Source organism: Podarcis vaucheri (genome assembly GCF_965113315.1).
Source record: "Podarcis vaucheri genome assembly, chromosome: 14".
Taxonomy (NCBI): domain Eukaryota; kingdom Metazoa; phylum Chordata; class Lepidosauria; order Squamata; family Lacertidae; genus Podarcis; species Podarcis vaucheri.
The window spans coordinates 22,957,744-22,981,649 of NC_138752.1; the positions used below are offsets into that span (position 1 = coordinate 22,957,744).

At 44.6% G+C, this 23,906-nt stretch overlaps 1 protein-coding gene across 1 annotated transcript in view; it reads left to right on the forward strand.

Moving 5' to 3' along the window:
* IGF1R (insulin like growth factor 1 receptor) overlaps window positions 1-23,906 on the forward strand; it is a 192,441-nt gene that overhangs the window by 144,611 nt on the left and 23,924 nt on the right. Inside the window, exons 5-10 of the mRNA XM_082198306.1 lie at window positions 2,594-2,738; window positions 6,451-6,665; window positions 9,267-9,393; window positions 12,892-13,130; window positions 16,877-17,044; window positions 20,665-20,869. Coding sequence (XP_082054432.1) covers window positions 2,594-2,738; window positions 6,451-6,665; window positions 9,267-9,393; window positions 12,892-13,130; window positions 16,877-17,044; window positions 20,665-20,869 — 1,099 coding nt within the window. The remainder of the gene's footprint in view (window positions 1-2,593; window positions 2,739-6,450; window positions 6,666-9,266; window positions 9,394-12,891; window positions 13,131-16,876; window positions 17,045-20,664; window positions 20,870-23,906) is intronic.

Sequence of the window (23,906 nt, forward strand, 5' to 3'; positions counted from 1 at the left end):
ATATATGGTTTGGATGTAGCCTGAATTCAGCAAGGAACTGTTTTGTGGCTAGTGGAGACAGTTCACTGAGGGTGACTAGGGTATTGTCCCACTAAACTCATTGTGCTCTCAGTCCAACTCTACAATTCTATGATACTGTGGCCTGCCTGTCTTTTTAATTGCCACTACCAGTTCAAGGGTTGACCTTAGTCTCAGGGTTGCCCTTGTAGAACTCAGTAGGGAGGGGTGTGGGGAGAAAACAAGAATTGGTTGATGCTGACCATCATTGGTTCTGGCTCCACCTACTGCATGGCTCTCTGCCTCCTGCCCTACCAGCCCCAATGGGATTCAGCCCCCACTGATTACAACTTTGCTTCCCTCTGATAGCATTTTCACACCTTTCGAAACAGAACTTTAATTCTGCCTCATGTTGACTGTTAAGTTAGCTCATCGTTTGTCTTAACTGGATCTGCAAGAACAAAATGTCCAAGATAAGAGAGGCAGTTAAAAGCTATAATTTTGGGGGGGAGGGGGGTGACATTCCTTTTGGCCTGAGTCATGATACAGCCCCAGAAATACCATAATTCTTTCCCTCTATTTATTTCCCTAAAGCAAAACTTGTGGGAAACCTAAACCTTGCGCTCAAGGAAGTGATAAGCAGCTTTCTTAAAATGTGCTGTAGAGAATCTGTACTCCATTCAGTCTCCTGTTATAAACATGGACCTACTATGCTCCTTATCCTAATGGTACAGGAATAAGGAGGGCTAGTCTGGATGTCAGCTTTGAGTCCAGGCCTATGGTTTTATGCCTGTATGATGGAATTCTGAAGAAAGAGAGGCTACTAAAGCGGTCCAACCAGTCTCTTTGTTAAATTAATAGCTGTAGGATATCTCTTTGCATGACTAAAGAGTACAGGCAACTAGTTGCCATAGAAACTACTGTGCTGGAGATTTATCCAGAAGGCAGGCCTTGCCCTGCCTCTTGCCCTGGCTGCAGGTGGTATCCCTGGTATGTGTAGGAGAAAAATAAACCTGGGCTAGTCTGATGTGGGCCTGGAGGTGGGCAGACACAGCATCCACAGCTATGGCTTTCAGGGGCCTAAAAACCTAATGAGGAAACAAATGCTACAGTCATACCTTGGGTTGAAGTAGCTTCAAGTTGAGTATTTTCGGGTTGCGCTCCGCAGTGACCCAGAAGTAACAGAACACATTACTTCCGGGTTTCGCCGCATGCATAGACGCACATGGCATCACGCGCATGCGCAGAAGTGGCGAATCGCAACCCGCAAATGCGGGTTGCATTCGCTTCAGGATGTGAATGTATTGGCACATTAATGACCTGAATCGTCTTTCGTTCTGCTTGTATGTACTGTATGTGTAAATAAAACCATATCTCACAAAGAGAGCACAGTTTCCAGTGAACTTTATTCCAAGGAAACAAAACCTGGAGTATGCTCTGGCACCCCTGAAATCTCTCGTTTCTCAGAGATTTTTGGGGTGTGTGTGTGAGGGTGACACTAATTTATTTGGAAATCCAAACACTCCTTTGGAGAGTTATCTAGTTGAAGCTTTCTTAGCACAGGGAGTCTGTTGGGGCTTTATCAGAAGGGTTGAGACAGTGGAAATCCTACTATTCCAGATTACCCAATGAAGCTAAGTTGTTCTGGCAGTCCTGGACCTACTTCCAAAGGAAGTTTTACTTCTCACCATGCGTAACTAACTTAAAAGAGTCCACCACTACAGAATGGGATGATGGGCATAAGCTTAGAGGCCATTAAACACAGATTAGACAAATTAATGAAGACCATGAGAGCCAACCTCCAAGAGTAGCAAACCTCTGGATAACTAAAGTTTCTGAACAAATCAGTGATGGGCATTGACCACTGTGTCCTGTGTTTGAGAAGAGCCTTACTGGATCAAGCCAGTGGTCCATCTAGGCCAGCATCCTGTTCTCACAGTGGCCAACCAGATGCCTATGAGAAGCCCACAAGCAGGACCTGAGTGCAACAGCGATTCTCCACACTTGCTGTTCCCAACAACTGGTATTCAGAGGCATGCAGCGCCTGACAGCGGAAGTAGAACAATAGCCATTGTGGCTATTGGCTGTTGAGAGTTGTATCCTCCCTTAATTTGTCTAATCCTAAATTGAGTTTACGGACCTTGCATTTTAGAGAAGACCCTGCATAGCTTGAGGTTCCGGGGCCAGAGCTTCTCAGCGGGATGTTTTCTGTTAGCATTAGTATGGTAAAATTTACGTCTGTCCTGGAGCCTAACAGGAGCTGTGGCTTCCTGTATGTTTAAATTTACAACTGCATCAGAAACTCTTGCCAAAGCATTGGCTGTTGAAAGCTCAGAATCTGTCGCTGGCACTAGCAGGGTGCATTCATAATGAAGGGAAGGCCATCCGTACTGGCCAGAAACTGACGGTGTAAAATTGTAGCGGTATCTTGTTTTGCGTTCCATTTGCCTTGTGTTCGTAGGTAAATCATAAAGGTTGGACTGCTGAACAAGGAGTCTGTATTTAATCAGAGAAGGCAGTCAGTAGTATTCTGATTGGGACAATGAGCAAAAGGAAGCTTCTGAAACCAGCAGTTTTTCTTCCATTCTTCTTTCAGGCAACATTGCCTCGGAACTGGAGAACTTGATGGGCTTGATAGAAACAGTGACTGGCTATGTGAAGATCCGGCATTCCCATGCACTGGTTTCCCTCTCATTTTTGAAGAATCTGCGCTATATCAACGGAGAGGATCAGCTGGAAGGGTGAGCATTTAATTGTCATGTAATGATGTTCTTGTTTCTACTATTTCTTCTGAAAACAGTGCTATTGGAGATACATTCTTTGGCATATATATGTGGTGGTCTCGGTCATGTGCTTGTGGAGGAGGCAAATTTTTCTGTTCGAATGGAAAGAGTACCAGCCACGCAGCAACTAGTTAGTGGTGGCACCATCAATATTATTAAGCCCCCCACTCCAGCTTCTCACCTGGCTTTCCCAAATACAGTGGTGCCCTGCAAGACGAATGCCTCGCAAGACGAAAAACCCGCTAGACGAAAGGGTTTTCCGTTTTTCGATGCGCTTCACAAGACGAATTTCCCTATGGGCTTGCTTCGCAAAACGAAAAAGTCTTGCGAGTCTTGCGATTTTTTTCGCCCCCCCCCCTTCTAAGGTGCTAATAGCCTTTTAGCCGCTAAGCCTTTAATAGCCGCTAATAGCGCTAAGCCGCTAATAGGGTTGCTTCGCAAGACGAAAAAACCGCTAGACAAAGAGACTCGCGGAACGGGTTATTTTCGTCTTGCGAGGCACCACTGTACATCTATTCAGCCACAAGGCCTAGAAACTTGCTTTGAAAGACCTACACTGAGGTTTCTGTACCACTGCAGCATCCTGTATTATTTACACTGTCTTAAATAATGGCCATGCATGTGAGGCAGAGGTCTTTTGAGATATTTTACTCACTAATTCATGTCTTCTGACACCACTCCTTGTGGTCTCAAACCACAGGGCGATTTCCACCTTTGCACCATATGCGTGCAACAAAATTTATCAGTAGTGGAGGGGAGACAGCATGTCAGAATCTTGCAGGTTGTGGTTGTTTTTGTGGCAGTGGAGTTTGTCTGGGAAATTGCTGTGTATGTTCTCTTTCTCTCTGCTCTCCCTCCCCCCATTCCTTTTGGATTTAAGCTGTGACAGCAGTTAATAAACACAGATTTGGGAAAAACAGTTTGTGAACAAGGTGGTAGCAAGGTCATGGGAAAGGCACCGTATGTGTCTGATTTCTGATTTATCAGGTCTGAAAGGATTATGTTACAGCATGAGGGTTTCTTCACAAACCTCCCTTTTTTCTCAGGCTGTGCTTTGGTGAGCTTTAAATTCTTAAAATTCCACTATGTGATAGAATAAGCTCGATTCTACACTCGAAAAATCCCACTGTCTCCCTTCCCCGTGAAGATTGCCCTGACGGTGCACTTTGAAAGCAGCAACCAAGTGTTTTTCCTTCTTTCTGCTCATGGCAAATCCTGGGTTCTGCTCTTCTGCCTTGAATAAGGAAAGTGCCTCGTACCAAGGGAGACCATTAGCCCATTTAGCATAGTACTGTCTGCACTGGCTGGCAGCAGCTCTTCAGGGTTTCAGACGGGGACATTCCCACCCCTACCTGGAGATGTCGGAGGACATTTTTCATGTCAGGCTGATTCTCTGCCACTGAGCTAAGGCCATTCTCTTAAGACATGGAAGCATTAAAAAAAAAATGCCTTATACTGAGTCACACCAGTGGTCCATCCAGCCCAGTGTCTTCTACACTGACTGGCAGCAGCTCTCCAGGATTTCCAGCTGGGGACATTCCCAGCTCTCTCTGAAGATGTCTATGGCTGAATGCAGCCATACATAAGAAGAACCTGCTTGATGGCCCATCTGTTCCAGTATCCTGTTCTCACAGAGGCCAACCAGATGCCTGTGGGAAATCTTCAAGCAGGATCCAAACACAAGAACTCACAACTCCTGCAGTTTTCGGCAACTTGTATTCAGAAGCATTTCTGCCCCTGACTGTAGAGGCAAAGCACAGCCATCAGGGCCGATGGCCATTGATAGCCTTCTCCTCCATTAATTTGTCATATCCTCTTTAAAAGCCACTATGGGAGTTCCCTAGGCCCTCCAGGTTTCTCTGCCTGACCCTCAGGACCAGCATTCAAAATTCACCAGGTGCATTTTGCACTTGGCTTTTGGCTACTTGCGACCAAGTGAAGAAAGATGCCAGGATGGCATCTGACAACTCCACCATCTGGAGATGCATGCCTGGAGATCCTGGGATCTTGACTGTTTTCATACACGTAACAACACCTCCTGTAAAATTCTGTCTATGATATTTCATCTGCACAATCCTAACCCAATTCCAGGAACCAAAAAGTCATTGAAAAATATGACTTCTGACCCACCTGGCACCCAAATGGCAACTAGGCATTCTGTTTTGGCATCCTGTAACCCTGGTTTAAGGAGCCATTTGGTACGTAGCTTATGTATCTGAGTTTCGGTTCACGTCTCTGCTCCTCCACATGCAGCTGCTGGGTGACCTTGGGCCAGTCACACTTCTCTGAAGTCTCTCAGCCCCACTCACCTCAGAGTGTTTGTTGTGGGGGAGGAAGGGAAAGGAGAATGTTAGCCGTTTTGAGATTCCTTAGGGTAGTGATAAAGCGGGATATCAAACCCAAACTACTACTCTTCTTCTTCATTCACACTCTCCTTGAATGCTGGAATGTGACTGGAATGTGCCCTTGAAGTCTCATAATGCCTCACACTTCCATGGATGGAGGATAGAAACTGGCCTACTGGTGGAAAGTAGCATTTATATTCATTGCTATGCCCTCTTTAGCCTCTGGCCCTACCTAACCCTGACATGTGGTCCCCAGGAGGTTGCCCAGAAGATAATATAGTCCTCAAATTGGAAAAGGTTTGTTGACCTTTGATTTAACGGTGCAGCCCTCTGCCACCCATTCTTACCAGTGTGGAAACAAGCAACCTGCAAGCAGTACTGTCTACCAACGAAACACATATCCATGCCCACATGTTTCTCTGGGTACTCTGTCGCATATAGTTTCTGAAGACGTGTTTGTTTCTATTCCTTGCAATAAAGGTGTTGTTGCAGAAGTGTCTGGGCATGGTACTATGGCCATGTTTTTTAGAAACGTGAAAGATAAATCCTGTAAACAAATCCTTCAAAGTTTCCAGTCCACAAGGGGGTTATTCATTCGCATACCTGTATTCCTAAATCAGTCATTTGCAGGCAAAAAGAAAGGGAGGGGAAACCAGCTTTTATCCTTTTATTTCCTGAAGGCAATGCTTCACTTTCCAGGGACAATTAGACAAGTGCCTCTGTTTACAAGGCTACAGCAAGAATCTTAGTTTGACTTTTGGGCCATTACTGCGCCTTTAGATTCTGGATGCTTCAGGAGAAGCAAGCAAAAGCACATCCTTTGGGTGCAGAAGGTTCCAGTTCAGTCCCTGGCAACTCCGAGTAGGACTGGGAAAACCTCAGTGTCTGACACCCAAGAGAGCTGCTGCAAGCTGACATTGACAATGCTCGGCTATATGGACCAGTGGTCTGATTCTGTGTAAAGAAGTTTCCTATGTTTCTGGAGCCCCAATGGTAATTAGTGCACTATTCCCTAGTGGCATTGGATGCCTGCAATGCACAGCACTCTCCAAAGTGCCTCTTAATCTGCTGTTGCAGCTTCTCTAGGGTGGGGGAAGTCACTCTCTCTGACCATCAGTGATTCTTGTGGGGGTTCTCCCTAGCAGAGCAAAGAGTGGCCACCCACTTGTGTGGATTGTCAGCCTTGTAAGCTCCCTACTGTAATGTTCATTTGTTTTATTTGCAGGGAAGCAACAAGCAGAACAGAAATTGTGTACAGTTGTTGGCAAAGACTGGTTTTGCTTTCAAAACATTCCTGTCCTCTCCCTCCCTTTTTTTTTTAATAGGAATTACTCATTTTATGTTCTGGACAACCAAAACCTGCAACAGCTATGGGACTGGAGCCATCACAACCTGACCATAAAGGAAGGCAAGATGTACTTTGCTTTTAATCCCAGACTCTGTGTTTCGGAGATCCAGGATATGGAGAGGGTTACTGGAACCAAAGACCGGCAGAGTAAAGGCGACATAAATCCAAGGAACAACGGAGAGAGAGCGTCCTGTACGTAAAGGAAGTATAAGATAATGATGATTCTCTTACTTTTGTTACAGTTGCAATTAATGAAAGTTGTTAGTTCTTGTGCAAATACTCTCCAAGTGCCTTGCAATATATTTAAAAACAGAAGTAAAAAAATTACATTATACTAGAAAAACATTTACACAAAAACACATGCAATTCATTAAAAGTACACAAAGCAATCCCATAGTATCATAAAGCTTCAATAGCACACCAGCACCAGACAACATCATTGTACTGCATCAAAAACATGGGAAGGGGGAAAAAAGTTAAGTTTTTACCTGGTGCCAGAAAACCAGGCATCTCGCTGAGGAGTGTTTTCCACAAAAAGGCAACCACATCTAGCTCAGGATTGTCTACATTAAATGGCAGTGTCTCTTTCAGACAGGAGAATTGTGCAGCCCTAACTAGAGGTGTTGGGTCCTTCTGCATTCACTGACACTGAATTGCTGGCCCTTTCCTGGTTTCTAGTCCTCATTTAAAGATAGGCCGGCTTTTTTGTTGAGTGGGCTAATGAGCCCTAGACGAATAACAGGTGCCTGGACTGCTGCTGCTACCACTGCCACCAAATCTCATGCCAGCCTTTGTTTGTTTCTTAAAACACACACAAACACACAAAAGAGCTTTCTGACTTGCTCGCCTTCCATGCAGAGAGAGAGAGAGAGAGAGAGAGAGACTCCTCAAACAAGCTAAATGGGCTTTGAAATGCTTGGCAGTTTTTTGAGCCAGAATACAAAAGGGATGAAGCACTGGTAGTTCTCTTAAGATTTGCAAGCTTCTTTTTAGAAACAACAGAAGCAAAGCAAGCAAGAACCTGCTTCCCTGTTTGACATTCTGCATGCTGGATTCTCTATGCAAGAATTAAGGGTCTTTTAAAAAAACAACAACATACACAAGCACACACATCCCTTTTTGTTTTGAATTGGATGGCTTTGGAAGATGAGGAAAAACGTCGCCTGTTCACTTGAAGCTTGGCGCTATAGACAAACCCAGCCACCCCTAGTGCCAGGTAGGACTGGTCTGGAGAGTGGGGTGTCCCCTCCCCTGCCTGATGAGTCTGAAGACTTGAGAATCCAGCCTGTCTCAGCTGGAGGGAGGTGCTATCCTGGGAGTTCAGAACTTCCTTCCATGAACAGAAGTTCATGATAAACAAGCTTCCAATTTAACTTGGCAGGGACTGGCTGAATCTCTTCTGTATGAAACATATTAAGAATAGGTCTGGGTGGTAAATTGATATATTGTCCAAAACTGGTTTGAAGACCATATCGTGATAACGGTTTTAGCATTTTTGACCTGGAAGTATTGCAAATCATGGTGTATGTGTGCACACGCACTATGCAAAAATCATGATGCAGGGAAAATGTGAAGCCAGCCAATGCTACTACATAGCTCCATCCTCATTTCAGACATTGTGGTATATCAGTATACTGTGATATGTAGCTGGTGACGCGGGTGGCACTGTGGTCTAAACCACAGAGCGTAGGACTTGCCGATCGGAAGGTCGGCAGTTCGAATCCCTGTGACGGGGTGAGCTCCCATTGCTCGGTCCCTGCTCCTGCCCACCTAGCAGTTTGAAAGCACGCCAAAGTGCAAGTAGATCAATAGGTACTGCTCCGGCGGGAAGGTAAACTGCGTTTCTGTGTGCTGCTCTGGTTCGCCAGAAGCGGCTTAGTCATGCTGGCCACATGACCCGGATGCTGTACGCCGGCTCCCTCAGCCAATAAAGCAAGATGAGCACTGCAGCCCCAGAGTTGTCCGCGACTGGACCTAACTGTCAGGGGTCCCTTTACCTTTGCTATATCATGATGCTGAAAACCAGATATCATCTATCCCTAGTTGGGAAGCTCTTGGTGTTGAAGGACTTTGAAGCAGGGAAGGAGAACCCATTTCAACTCAAGGGCCATATTACCTTCTTGGCAACCTTCTGGGGGCCATATGTCAGTGGTGGGTGAGGCTGGAAGCAACAATAGGCAGGTTAGAAAATGTGAAATTTTCCCTTGTACAGATAGCTAGTTTTGTCACACACCTCACACTGTCCTTCATCTAGGCAAGCAAGAAGCATCAAGGACACATTCCAGCCAGGCAAAAACGCTCAACGCAAAGCAGGGCTGGTATCGCCTGAATAGAATCTTGAGGACCTGACAAAGAAGCATTCAGGCCTGCATTTAGTTACCAAGCCTGAGGTTCCTCATCCCTACCTGTATAAGGCTGATTTACACATTCACATTCCTATAAGGGGGGGTGCATTTCTGCTTACAGGAATGTTTTACCTGTCACACCTTAAGTGCCAGACAGCCCCCACCCCAGGCCTCTCACTGCAGGAGAAGACAAAGGCCATAACCCCCCTAATCTCCAGTCAGTTTTAGCAGTGGAAAACTCTTCGGAAAGTAATGTGATCCATGATATTCCTGAGTGTAAGTAGACCGTAAGTGCTGCTCTGCCAATTTGTAGTCTGCACTACTAAAAAGTAAAAGCAGAACAATGATAGAATTAGAAATGAAGTTGGAACGTAACAAAAATCCTTGTGTGTGTTAACACTTACATATTTGTGACACTTCAGCTCACTTGCTGTCCTGCGTTTTTCAGGTGAAAGCCACATTCTGAAATTCATTTCCAACACAACCAGGAAGAATCGGATCATGCTAACCTGGGAACAGTATCGCCCCAAAGACTACAGAGACCTGATTAGCTTCACCGTTTATTACAAAGAGGCGTGAGTATGCACATCTCCTGATGATACCACTAATGTGTGTGTTTTGCGTATGTGGGGTGGAGGGAGGAAAGGCTAGCAAATTGTATGAAGGATGCTGCTGATTGAGTAAAAAGAGGGCCTGGATCTCCATGTAGCTCCTACTAAAGACCACCAAGTTGAGGACAAAGAGCAAATGCTGTTAAACTGTAGCAAGGGTTAGATAGCATTTTAATTGGGTCCTTTTGCCAAAGAGCTTTATCCCAGGTAGGCTGAGTGAGGTGTGCATGTGTATGAGAGACTGGTGTAAGGTAATCCACTGAGCACTGTGGCTCTGTGGAGACTTGAAATGAAGTCTCACCAGTTGAGGTTTTCCACGGGTATATATACAACTGTTTAAAGTTGTGTGGTGATTGTTCATATTATGTACCTATAGCAAAAAATGTTTGCAACATGAAAGGGTAGAGCACCTCTTGAACACAGTGGCCACATAACGTTAAACTATGGTTTGTTGCAATATGGTTGAGCCTGAAGATGCCTGATCAAAGTGTTTGGCTTGTGTGCCCCACTTTCTTTCTCCTCCTACACTGGAGAAGGACAAGCTGCTAAAGAATCCCATTATGTTTAAGCCAGATGTTTAAGCCAGGCATCCTGGTTTAAATCACTCTACTTAGTTTATCAAGTCAGCTACATAACCCATGGCTTGATGTTGGCTTTCTATGATGATGATGATGACGACAACAACAACAACAACAATTTATTTATACCCCGCCCATCTGGTTGGGTTTCCCCAGCCACTCTTTTGTGACATTTTTATTCCTTGGTGTTTTTCAGACTCTCATGTCTGCTTTGTTAACCTTGCTGCCTGTTACTTTGCAACCCGCTCCCCTATATTTTCTTCTATTACTCATCTTTTCCCTTGCCTCTTTTTAATTTTTTCTTCTTATTTCTGACATTGTAAGTGGCCCTGTCACTTTCAGTATGTAAAAAGCTATGGAATATCTTGCCATCCACAGTATGTTTCCATCTCGGCTAGAATTTTCCCCATTCCCTTTCTTATATTCCTTTCCTTTGGCTGCATTCAGACATAATAATAAACTCAATAAGGCTTATGATAGGAACAATAGTAGATGAGCTCACATGCTCCTTCCTCCTCCAGCCCAGCTTTGAGGAGGCAATCTGAAGTCTGCTTTTGATTAACCACAGCTCAGCATTGCATCTGGACTGTGAAATCTGGTTAGTTATTGTTTATTGAAGCGAGCCACTTCCATAAACCATGGTTTGAAGTTGGCTTCCTTAAGTAAACCATATTCGAGGCTAACCACAGTTTGTCCAGCTTCAGTCATAATGCTAAACTGTGGTTAGTCAAAAATAAAAATGGAATCTTCTGATTTCGTCATAGTTGTAATGGAGGAGTGGGGAGTGTGAGAGCCCAAGGTTTGGGTAGGGTTGTTCTCTTAATGATAAATCATAGTTTTTCTCTTGAATGCTGTCAGCATCTCTTGTGCACCTAGATTGTGACTCTGTGGGCAAGGCCTCTTAATTCTTCTGTGTACAGTGCTTTGGTGTAACCTAATATTTTTACCATTGTTGCTTCCAAAACTTTTCAAAGTTGTGTGTAAAATAGTAGTTTGTGTTTCAGCCAGGAGTGGGTGATGAGCGAGCCGTTTGAATAATGCCACTCAGTTGACTAAACAAGTTTCATTGACAGTAAAAATCTGTCAAAACAGTGGTTTTCTTTTAAATATTGATCTGTTCCCCTTTGTTAAGCACTCGTTAAATATAATTAGTGATTGTGTATGTATTTTGACTAATAATAGAAGGAGACTGAATCCATGGGGTCCTGGTGAGATGGACGAGGGCAGCCTTTCTCAACTGGGTGCCATCCAGATGTTTTAGATGGTGCCAGTGGGAGCTGATGGGAGTTGTAGTTCAAAGCCTCCAGAGGACACCTGGTTGTGAAAGGCTGGATTGAAGGGCCACCTTTTTTCCTCGTGGCAAGATTGCTTATGACATTGCTGTTTTCAAAGAGTGTCTCTTGCAAAGCTTGCAGGATGATGATGACTAAGAGGTTGTCCCCCATCTTACAGAGGGCAGACTGGCCTTAACCAGAAGCCAGGCATTAAGGCTATATTCACACCATATATTTAAAGCACTGTGATATCACTTTAAATGATCATGGCTACCACCGGAGAATCCTGGGAAGTGTACTTTGTTTAGGGTGCTGAGAGTTGCTAGCTGGCCCCTATTCCCCCCACTGAACTACAGTTCTCAGAGTTCCATGTGAAGAAGGATTGATTGTTACTCTGGGAATTGTAATTCGGGGGGGATTGGGTCTCCTAACAACTATCAGCACCCTTAAGAAACGACAGGTCCCAGAATTCTTTGGGAGAAGTCATGGCTGTTTAAAGTGGTATAAAAGTGATATAAATATATGGTTCGGATGGGACCTATATGAGTGATGTGAAGGCAAGAAATTGAAGAGCAGAATGAGATGGGCGAATCCTCACAAGGGCTGTATAATTTTTGTTAAGAAGGAAGTAATGGAGTTTTCAGACCATTGTCTAGGGAGCTAAAAGAGTGCAAGGTTGATAGATTTAAAGCAGGAGAAGGGTGGAAGGTAGACTGGTACCCGCTAGGAAATCTTGGGGCAATCTTCAGTAGATCATCAAAGATTTTAAACATAGCAACATCAAACTGACTTTTCAGCTGCCTAATTTAGGTTGGAAATAAAGAACGTGATCCCTTCTGTGAGAGGGCTGTGGGCTCAGCTGAGTTCTAATGCTGAAGACAAATCTTTAGGCTCGGAATGTGCTCAGAGGCACCCTTGTGTGCCCTTTCCATCTGGTCTGTTTGGTAGATCTTGGGTTCTGGGCAGGGGGAGTAGATCTGACAAGTTCTGCCTACCCCTGTAGTCTGCCCACCTCATGAGTAGTCTGTTTATTGTAGGAAATAAATTCTGCCAGTGGTGGTTGTTAATATCACTTCAGCATTGTGATGATCCCACAATCATAAGGGAGAAGTGCGTTCCCCACCTCCCCATATAAAAAAAGTAGTGTTGGGACTAACCATCCAAGTCCTTTAGTGGAGGCTGCAAGCATGCATCTTGTCCAAGAGGAGTGGGAGGTTCTCTTTATTTCTTCCTTTTCTTCTTTTGCTTTAAGTCTGCTTTAGCCAGGGAGTGGCTGAATAAAAAGCTGTTTGCTTTTGTCTTTAACAAAAAGCTTCATTTTGTGGGAAGCAAAAACAACGACGGTGGCCTGCCCCTTTTGGAGATCCCTTGTCATTTCAGTAACTTGCAAAGGCTTGGTTTCCTAAATATGAATAGAACTTGAGAAATAAAAACCTGGGATTCTCCAGGTTGTGTTTTTTTTTTATACTCCTTCTGTAAAATGCAGAAGTTTTATTATTATGAGTTTCATTGGGGGAAAGTTGGCATGAAGCTTCCATCCTTAAAAGTTTTTAAAGCGCTTTTTGTTAGAAGTAAAAAATTCACAGCCCTCTTTGGTTTCCTGTTTCCAGACCTTTCAAGAATGTGACAGAATATGACGGGCAAGATGCGTGCCGCTCTAACAGCTGGAACCTGGTTGATGTGGACCTTCCTCAAAATAAAGAAGACAATCCGGGGATTTTGCTACAGGCGCTTAAACCATGGACTCAGTATGCCATTTACGTCAAGGCTGTCATGCTCACTATGATGGAGAATTACCATGCTCATGGAGCAAAGAGTGAGATTGTGTACATCCGAACGAAAGCTGCAGGTAAAACAAAAACCCAAAATATTATGTCCAGTATTAGTCATATTCAGACATTTTCAAAATTCATGGAGGTGTCTTAACTCCATTAACTTTCAGAGGGTTTATTGTGAGTAAAACTCTGTTGAATACAACTGTGTGACAGCACTTGGTCCCGATAAATTATTTGTGCTTTCGAAGGATGGTATTGCTTTGACAGAGAGGGCTGTGTGCTTGGAAAACCAATCCACGGTGCCTTCAGTGGGTAATATAAACTAACAATAAATCTCAAGTGTTTCGGCTTAATTAGGCTTTGGCTGCAAAACATAGATACTAGGATGCAACTCAGATTTTGTCCTGCTGTGTCCCAGTGGGATTTGCTTATGAGTAAATGTGCATAGTAGCATCAGGCTATTAGTCAGTACTCTGCGATTTATATTGGAAGGGGAGGTGTTGCACAGGTTTTCCAGCAGATGGCCAGAAGATACGGTTTGTTGGTTTTTGCAACATCTCATCCAAGCTTTGTTTAATTCAAAGATCCAGGGATTTTTGATATGAAAATGCAAAAACAAGGAGCAAAAATAGTCACTGTTGAATTTTAGAATCAGTTGCTTTAATGTGGCTTACCAGTACGAAGGCTGAATGCTACCAGGGCTGCAGTTTTTTCAGAAGTAAATACATTGCAGAATCAAAAGCTCTGGCCAGTTCATTCACACATATGCATAATTTGGTGCCCTTCTGTTGAACCGACATTGAAGTTTTGTAGAAGTTTGACCTGTGATGGCCAAGTCAGGACTTGGTGCTACAGTCAATGGGTGATGAATGAGCCTTCTCAGATTGTTATTTTTTATTTTATTAATTAATTCTTTTCAATACTTGGTATAGATATGGCATCCAACATCACAAACTCTCATAACTGACACTGAATACACAACATAAGGTAAAATAAAGGAGGCATAGGTTATATTATTATCAAACCAGTGACTAGAAATGCTTAGGAATTACATCTGAGCACGAGGGCCTTTGCAAAATTGGAGTAAATAATTGACCCTCTTGCTTATTAACATAAACAATGAGAGGTGTTGCAGGTAGTGGGGGAAGATTTCTGCATTTTGGCTTCTCTGGCCTGTCTGTTGCGCTCTCTCAATTTCTCTGTCACAGCCAATCTGCAGATTCTGCTCCAGCAACCTCTTAGACTAATAAAATGTCTGTGGTACGTCCAGTGCTTGAGCAGCTTCCGTAAGTGCAGTTACAAGTAAGAAAACAATTCACTCTTTATATTGCACGTTTCACATTGTATCAGGCAATATTGTCAGTAAAGCTAGTCCAGGGTGCATTGAAAAAAGTTGCACTATAGCTGAGACTTGCTGAAGAACTCCTCACAACACTTGTATGACTGGACATTCCCACCACATGTGGAAATAACCAACCAACCTTTGCAACCCTCGATATTGTTCAACTTGGCCAGTGTAAAATACCATTAGGTTAACTCATCATAGCTTCCCTAGTTTGGGATGATACATTTTTTAAGGAGATATATGCCATATATCATTCCACACATTCTATACTATCAGGCCCAAGCTTCCCTAAGACTTGTTGGTGTGGTCCTTAGATTTCTGATGCCTCTGTGCTTCCTGAATTCTGGTTGAGAGAGGATAGAGGTTGTGTTGGCCAGGTGATGGGAAAGTGCTACACAGCTGTACTTTGGAAGTCGAATGGAATCCATGCTGGAAGTCCGTTTGACTTCCAAAACATTCAAAAACCAAAGTGCAGCTTTGGAAGCTGTGAAAGCCCTGTCAGACGTTCAGCTTCCAAAAATAGTTCGCAAACCAGAACAAGGTTTGCGGTGTTTGGGAGCCGAAACGTTCAAGAACTAAGCTGTTTGAAAACCAAGGTACGACTGTATTTGTGGGACCAGCTATGGTGAGGTTGGGGAAAGTTTAGTGCTGAAAGAGGGAAGCAAGGAGTCATCCTAGCTGCCCCATGCAGGTAGGTCTCCAGTGACAACAGATTTTGATGTTTCGTGGGCAGGGGCTGTTTTGCTTGTTAGCACATCAGGCAGCTCCTGCAGACCAGTGATGGCTTTAACTATACAACGCTTCTCCACCTTGGCCTTGCCAGAACTTAATTGTATCCAATACAGGGCTGTGTGTGGAGAGGTGATAATTGTCCGATTAATCAAACACAGATAAATGCCCAACAGCATTTAATCATCTTGAACGAAGTCTCTCTTAATTGAAAATGGAAATTGTATCTGATTTAGTGCGGAAACGGGATTGATTCTGGTTCTGCTGCAGACAGGGATCTTTGTGTATGGGGGGGGGGTATGCATGCCATTCTCTGCAACATACACTTTTTGTGATAAAAATAAGTCTCATTTCTCCTGAAACAGGGTGTCTGGTGCTTTGAAGTTCTGTGCTGTTCCTCTTTAAACTCCCCATCCCCTCCCAGGCTAGCCGGAATTAAATATGTTACAGTTATTTGCATTACTAGAGTCCTGAATGTGTTTATTTTTTAGCTCAGAATCTCATGTATTAAGAACGAGAGTATGCACATCCCTGACCATATTTAAGGTAGCACAAATTATTATATTTGTTGTAAATTCCCTAGTTTCCATTTTTCCTTGGAAAGCTAAGAGTGTGCACAAGGATTTCCCAGTGGTCTCCAATCCAGGTACAGAGCTTCACCAATTCTATAGCACTGGGTACATCTAGACCATTTCCTGGGCTAATCTGCTTAGTTGGCTATGCCTTGATGCCATTGGTTTTTTTAAACATCCCTCCTTCAAAGAACCCTTTGCACGTCAGGAATTCCTGTGCGTTGCAGAGGGAATGGCGTAGCATTCTGGGGAGCCTCCTAAGATGCATGCTGTGTTCATATGGGGCACTGATTAGACCTCTCGGGCCCTCCCCATTGTCCCATGTGAACCGAGAGTGCATCCCAGTGCATAGTCAAGCCCCTTTTGTGAGCTACATGTTGCTGGAGGCGGCAGTTGTGACAGGGAGAGAAGCCAGAGGCTGCCTTTCAGAGAAGCTTCTCTGACACAACTGATCTTCTAATTAAGGAACATTGATTATGCTCCCAAGGAACCACAGGTTCCTTTAACGAGTGTCAGGTTCATTTGGGGGCATATGAACCTGTGTTGCTTTGGAACAGCCTTTGCTGACCTTTTTAGGCATAGGAGCACAACTGCCACAGGAACCTACCAATATCGATTTCATGGGGGGTGGGGATTAGTTATGCTCAGAACTACCTCCACCCCACAAAAAAGAGGCAACCCTCCCCATAAAATAGATAAAAGCAGGATTACCCCCCTCCTCAAGCAGACAACCCCTACCTAGTAAAAAAAAAAAAGGCCAACCCTCTCAATTTTAAACAGAATCTTAAAATTATGGGGCAGGAGGTGTTGGCAGGCATTTCCATTCCATTGTTTTGCATTCATTGTACACCACTTAGAGACTATTGTAATGGACCAGTACATTAATAGTCTAAACCCATAATAAATAAATAAGAATGTGCATGTTGGGTGCCATGTTGCCCTATATTTTTACTTTAGCTCTGGTGAATGAGCAAGGATATTATTTTATTGTTATTTATTAAATTTGTATATCTGTAGATCTGAGAGCGGTTCACAACATACCCTGCATGGAGAACGTTAACAATGGTTTTCTTCTCTGTAAATATAATCTCGTTCTGTTTCTGACTTTAGGAGGTGATAATCACCTTGCAGGAATTCTAATTTTCTTCTTTTCTTATGTCCCCCCCCCCCTTAGTACCATCTGTTCCTCTGGACGTCATTTCAGCTTCCAATTCTTCCTCTCAGCTGATTGTGAAATGGAACCCACCCACTTTCCCCAATGGCAACCTCTCCTACTACATTGTGCGGTGGCAACAGCAGCCTCAGGATAGTTACCTTTATAGGCACAACTACTGCTCCAAAGGTGAGACCAAGGTTGAAATGCCCTTACACAATTTCAGGGTTCCTCCTCATCTTAGCACTTTGAAAATTCCTAAGATTGCAAAGAGCAATGACAGGGAAATCTTTTGCCACCGCCCCCCCCCCCCAAGTTGTGGGGTTACAACTCTCAACAGTCTTGAATGTTGGCTTTGCTACCAGCAGTCAATGTGAGATGCAGTTCAGCAACACCTTGGTTGCTGAATTATATCTCCCTTGGTTCATTGTGGGGTCAATAGCAGATGTAGTTCAGCAACATATGGTCTTTTAAGGAAGGACCATAGCTCAATGGTAGAGCATCTGCTTTGCATACAGAAGGTCCTAGGTTCAGTCTCCATCATCTCCAGGTAGGACTGGGGGAGACTTCTGTCTGGGGCTGATGGGAGTTGGAGTCCACCAACTTAGGGAGAGTACCAGGCTGGGGAAAGGCTGGTTTAGCTTTTCACAAAATCTGCTGCAGATCATCAAGGTGTGGTCTACACTTGCAGTAGAGTGAAGTAGCAGGATGGGCTGTACCGCTCCTTCGTCCTACAGCTGGTAGGTACTGTTTTTGAGTATTCCTCCATATTACAGACAAAAGGAATCTCCGTGCAAGTTTAAAAAATGGAACAAAAATTCTAGCACCCTAGAGAAATTCTAGTTCTCTATTCAGGTAATTGGAGAATGCAGAGGAAAGTTTGTAAGTGTGATTTCCTCTGCCTGGAGGCAAAAGTAGTATGGGGTGCCTCCATACTGCCAGTATTTCATGGGAGTGATTGAGTAGCATACCAAAATTTTAGGTTTGTGCATTTAAAGTGGATTAAAGTTCTCCGACATCCTAGTACAACAAATCCACTTAAAACAGAGAACATGGAATTTTTGCAGTTTGGAAAGTGGCAGAGAAATGTATTGAAAAGTGTAAATATCCTACAAGCAAATCAAGATGAATGGGGGATGAATGCTTTCTCTGGGTCTCTTCTGTAGAAGCTGCTGCCAAATTGGGTTATTATCAAACATTTCTTCCTATTTGTTTGCAGGGCAGTTAAATGTCAAAAAAAGAGAGACTTCTGCTCACCATGAATGGGAATTCTGAATCTCATAGAAGCTGCTGCCAAACTGTGTTACACTGCCATCCGGCAGTCAACAGGCAAAATAAGTTTAAAAATACAAATAATTCCTCTGTAGCTCCTCCCTCTCCCTTCTGGAGCCAGTTTTTCTTTTGCGTGCATCGAAAGCAGTCGTGTAAGACTCCTGGCTCCATCTTCAAATTTCAGACATTATCCCTGATTGCTTCTCCCTTTCACCTTTGCCTTCATTAGAGCCCCTTCTGGCTGTCCCCCCCCCCCTCTTTTTTACTCATAACTTTGTTAGTTAGCTCCAGTGAGGCTTCCTCCAAAGCATTTTCCTGCTCTGCTTTTAAGCGCCCAGACCCATTTTTACTTTCATTTTCCACTGGACCTACATGAGTCTTCCCTCTCCTCTGCTTGTCACTGCCTCCCACCTTGCCTTAAGCCCATTGATCTGTGCTCTCGGCCCGTCTTGTCCCTGCTCATAGCAGCCTCTCAGCTCTGCTTAAGCCTTAGCCCATGGGCAAGTGGGGGGGGGGCGGCGGCAGAGAATTCAGTCCCTCAGCTATGCTTAAGCCTACAGGCAAGGGCAAAATAAAAAAGAATTCACTTTAAATATGTGCAAGGCCTTAAAGAAATCAGCCACCTCATGCAGGGAGCTAATGACTGCTACACTGCAGTTTTCTTCCTTACAGGCTAAAGACCCAGCCTCTGTAAGCAGAACTTAATGATGACACCCCCCTACTCTGTTGACTGCATCAGTCTTCAACCATCCTTTCTGCTTCTCAGCCTTGATGTCAGCTTTTCCCCTTCCTAAAGGTGCTGTACAATGAATGCCTTAGATCCAGAGAGGATATGCAAGTAGTTTCTCCCTGGCTGCTTTCAACCTTGCCACCCAAGGGGGCACTGTAAGTGGAAGATCAGCAGCTGGCATGACCCCCTGCTCCTATGGACATGCGCTCAATCAGAAGGGCAAGGAGGCAGAAGGGTTTTCTTGGGGCCACAAGGAAGCCCCAACTCGGCCTATTTGCTGCTCCCCTCTGCAAGTGTTTGGAGAGTTCCCCCTCTTTCCTGGGCGGTCCTCTAGATATCCCACAGAAGCACAGTTTTGGTTTAGCAGCGCATAGCTCCCTCGCAAAAACTATTCCCTCTGGCAGCAGCATCTTCTGCCCTTGGCACACAGCTCCAGACTCCAGCTATGCCTGATCTGCACCCAGAGTTATTGTACTGGCTTTGCTGGTAGATCTGGCCAGAAATGCAGTTATGCCTTCCTCCTCTCTTCAACCTTAGGTCACTTTCAATCCTTCTAGTTCTGCTCCTCCTACACACCAGGCCAAAATATGGTCTAGAGTGTGACCTTCCCGTAGGGTTCCTCAGTCCCATGGGGCTCTTCTTCCCCCAAAGATCAGGAATCGGAGCATCTCTCCTTCAGTGAAGAGGGTGTCAATTGTCAATTGGAGTAGTGAATTAGAAGGGGCTGTGCTTCCCCTGAAGACCAACATTTAGATCCTCAGATGATGGATCCAGATGGTGATGAATGGAGTGGACAATCTGAAGTAGTAGAATCAGACTCCTACCATCTGCTTCAAGACTTAGCAGTGTGCCCTGACCCCAAAGTCCAGGAATGTCTCGTGACCACTAACACTCTCTGCCAGGGAAAATGAGGGGTTACATCAGGTTCTGGGGGATTCTGCTAGAATTTCTCCAGGAGTTAGTTTCAACCCCGATCTCCTCCAATACATTGAAGAATCTTTCTTGGGAACTTCAGCAAAGTTTGTAGTCCTGCCACAGGGCACTTCCTAGCCAGCTGCTTCAAGATCTCCAAACCAACCTAATGTTACTCCAACAGTTCCCCGTAGATGCGGGATAGGGGATCTTAAGTCCCAGCTTGGGTATTCTGCTTCCCTTGGAGATCAAGACACAGTGTGCTAGCAGTTGATGAATGGAGTGACCAGTCAGAGTCCTATAAGCTCTTGTCTAGATGCCTAATACCTTCAACTGTTGTGTAAATCCATGGTAGCTAAGTAGGAATTCTTTGTGTTTATAAACATAACTTGCTATTTTACCTGTTGACCTCTGGATAGCAGTATAACAGAGTTTGGCAGCAGCTTCCACGAGACCCAGAAATCCCATTCATGGTGAGTAGAATGGTCTTTTTTTGCCCTGCAAACAAATTGGCACAAATATTGGATAAAAACTAAATATAATTTAACCTCGCTCTAAGCCCTGAGCTTCTCCATCCATGATCCAGACAACACTGAGCTAAGTTATAAGTCTAATTGTATAAGGCAGTTTCCTGTTTTCCCAAGTGTCGCCACCCATGCCTTTTTTGGGGTGTGTGTGTGTGTGTAATTTTCTTGCCTGTTTGTAAATGTTCTCCTGCCCCCTCTTCACTTAAAACCCTTCCATTGGGACTTGTACCACTTTAAGGGGAATAGAGAGGCAGTAGACCTTTGAATTTCCTACATTTGGAGCTGCTTTAAGCAGGCTGTCATGGGGCCATTCTTTCTCAGTTCATCTTCAGCTTCTGATTTCTTCTCACGTCTCTCTTTTTTTTAAGATAAAGTCCCAATTCGGAGATACGCCGACGGCACCATTGATACCGAGGAAGCAACTGAACCTACCAAACCTGAGGGTTCTGGGGGAGAAAGGGGACCTTGTTGCTCCTGCCCAAAGACAGAGGCAGAGAAGCAGGCAGAGAAGGAGGAGGCAGAATACCGAAAAGTCTTCGAGAATTTTCTACATAATGCCATCTTTTTGCCCAGGTGAGGGGGTCCATTTCCAACACTCGACGGGGTTCATTTCTTTTTAAAAACTTTTAAATGGGCAGTCTTACACCCAGCATTGCTTAGGAAATCTGTGAAATGAGTAAATTGTGCACTTTTGAAATTGGTGGTTAAAATCAGCGAATGCAGTGTTGGACAGTTATGTCTGACATCCTGATTCAAGATGGCATCTGTTTATAACCACAAAATACACACAAAAACTTTTTATTGATTTCAAGAACCTTCATGCAGAAAATGTTGCAGAATCTTTAAGAGGTGTCCAAATGCATAGTGAATGAACAACTTTCCAGAATATATAACAGATAACTTTTTGTTTTGTATTTTCGATTGATTTCTCTCTCCGCCGCCAGCTAGTAATATCGAAAACCCCTTTCCTACATGCTAGTAACAAAAATAAGTGCAGTTACCTTGAGCCTTGTAGGGTATGTGCCCCATGTTCAAAAGCCATTTTGTTTCGTCAAAATTTATACTTTGGGGCAGTTTTCACAGGATTTAAATGGCAAGATTGCATTTTTAAAAATGACCAACAGAAAACATCATTAAGTCAATCAAATAATGAAGATTTTTAAGTGCCTGAGTGAATAATAATACAGTGGTGCCTCGCAAGACGAAATTAATTCGTTCCGCAAGTTTTTTCTTCTTGTGAGTTTTTCGTCTTGCGAAGCACGGTTTCCCATAGGAATGCATTGAAAATCAGTCAATGCGTTCCTATGGAAACCGCCTTCAGACCAGGTCCGGGGACAGTCTGTCCCCCGACCACTTCTGAAGGCTGGGGGGGGGGGACAAGGGCTTTTCTTCCCACCCCCAGCATTTTAAAATCGCCCTGGGACAGTGGAGGACTTCTCCGCTGTCCGGGGCGATTTAAAAGCCTCTGGGAAGGCAGGCAGGGGGGACAAAGACTTTCGCCCCCCGCGTGCCTTCAGAAGAGGTCCTGGACCTCTTCTGAAGGCGGGCAGGGGGCGAAAGTCTTTGCTCCCCCCCCCGCCTGCCTTCAAAAGCTGTCCGGGACAGCGGAGAAACGCAGTGCGTTTCTCCGCTCTCCCGGGAAGGCAGGCAGGGGGGAGCAAAGACTTTTGCCCCCCGCCAGCCTTCAGAAGAGGTCCAGGACCTCTTCTGAAGGCCGGCGGGGGGCAAAAGTCTTTGCTCCCCCCCGCCTGCCTTCAAAAGCCGTCCGGGATAGCGGGAAGTGCTTCCCTGCTATCCCGGACGGCTTTTAAAATGCTGGCGGTGGGGAGCAAAGCCTTTCGGCCCCCGCCGGCCTTCCTGGACCTCTTCTGAAGGCCGGAGGGGAGGGGAGGCTTTGCTCCCCACCGCCAGCATTTAAAAGAGGTCCCCGGAGATTTCCCTATGGGCTTTCTTCTTGCGAAGCAAGCCCAGAGGGAAATTCGTCTTGCGAAGCAACTCGCAAACGGAAAACCCTTTCGTCTTGCGGGTTTTCCGTCTTGCGAGGCATTCGTCTTGCGGGGCACCACTGTAATGAGGTTTTAGCCTGGTACATCAAAGATGACTCTGTTGGTGCCAGGAGGGCCTTCTTGGGGTGTGTATTCCATAGTTAGGGCATAGACTACAGGCAGCTTGATTTAAGAGTAGGTGCTCAATCGTATAACTGGGTCCCAAGCCATTCAAAGTGAGCACCAATCTCTTTGCATTGGGGCTTGGAAGCAGATAACTGCTCAGTATTGTTATCTATTATTTTGTTGTTTTTACATTTGTTACTCACTTTATGGGAGGGAGCCTCAAAGAAACTTAACAAGACAAATAACAAAGAGAAACAAAAATAAATAAAACCATGTACAATACAAAAATTCCTAAGATGCTCATTCCAGTAACACAATGAAAATGAGAATTCCTACCCCACCTCACTGCAAGATCACATTGTTTCCTTTGGGATACTTTGCAACCCATAGTATCCCAGTTATTTCCTCCCCCCCCCCCCCGGCCCCACGCAAGAGAGGGTGGTAAACTTTCTCTACCATATTCACCTTTTTACACACTAAAGAGCCACTGCTGGTTATTTCCTTTGCCCATCACATTGGAGGGCTTTTTGCAGGGGTTAGTGAACCTTTGAAGAGAGTTCCACAGCTTTGGATTTCCATATGGTTGCCTTCAGAATAGTCTTAACATGGGGCATCTCCAACATGGTGGCTTGCAGATACTGTTGGACTCCACTCCAACTCCCATTAGCCCCATCCAGCAAGTCCAGTGGGTCAGGGATTATGGAATTTGTAGTCCAGTGCCAGCCAGAGGGCACCATGCTAGATACTCCTGGCCTTACAGATGCCTAGGTGACCTGGCAAATGGTTTGCCTTTCTTTTGCCTAGATTTGAAAAGCAGCATTTCCCAGTAGCATTGCTGGAGATAGCATTTGCTTTTAGACTTGGGTAGCAAAACTTGATACTAAAATAAGGTTTCTGGAAAAGCCTGTTTCCCCTGCATATCAAAAGGCTCAGATGGAACTGATAGTGGCATATGGTTGCTGATAAGTGCATGTTTCCCTGGTTGTGTGAAGTTTATACTTGCTATATGCCCCATTTTTTCTTCTCTCTCCGGCTTTTTCCTCTCATTTCTCGGGGCCGTTCACTCTGCTGTCATTCCTTGCCCTTCTGAGTTATCTAAGGAGCAGACTAATTCAGCCAATGGCAACCAGGGGAACTTCTGCCTGGCTCTGCCTTTCACAGCCATCAGCTTAGTTCCGATAGTCACTGCTCAAAGCTTTCTCCTGCCATGGCATCCTTGTGCTAATCAAATATAGATTTCTTATTTCAGCTGGTAGTTAATTTTGAAATTGCACGAGTAATGCCTTGGTGGGGGCAGGGGAAGCAACAGAATGCCGTGAGCATCTTGACCCTAGAAGAAATGGTAGCGAATGATCAGGTGTTGTGACAGTCTCTAGATTGCAGTTTTGGGTTGTGGGAGGAAGCAAGTGGGAACGATTTGCTAGCATGAGCCTTGACTGTTTCTGCATATTTTCCTCCTCTTTGCTCAGCTTGTGTTCATAATTGGTGCATTTTTCTTT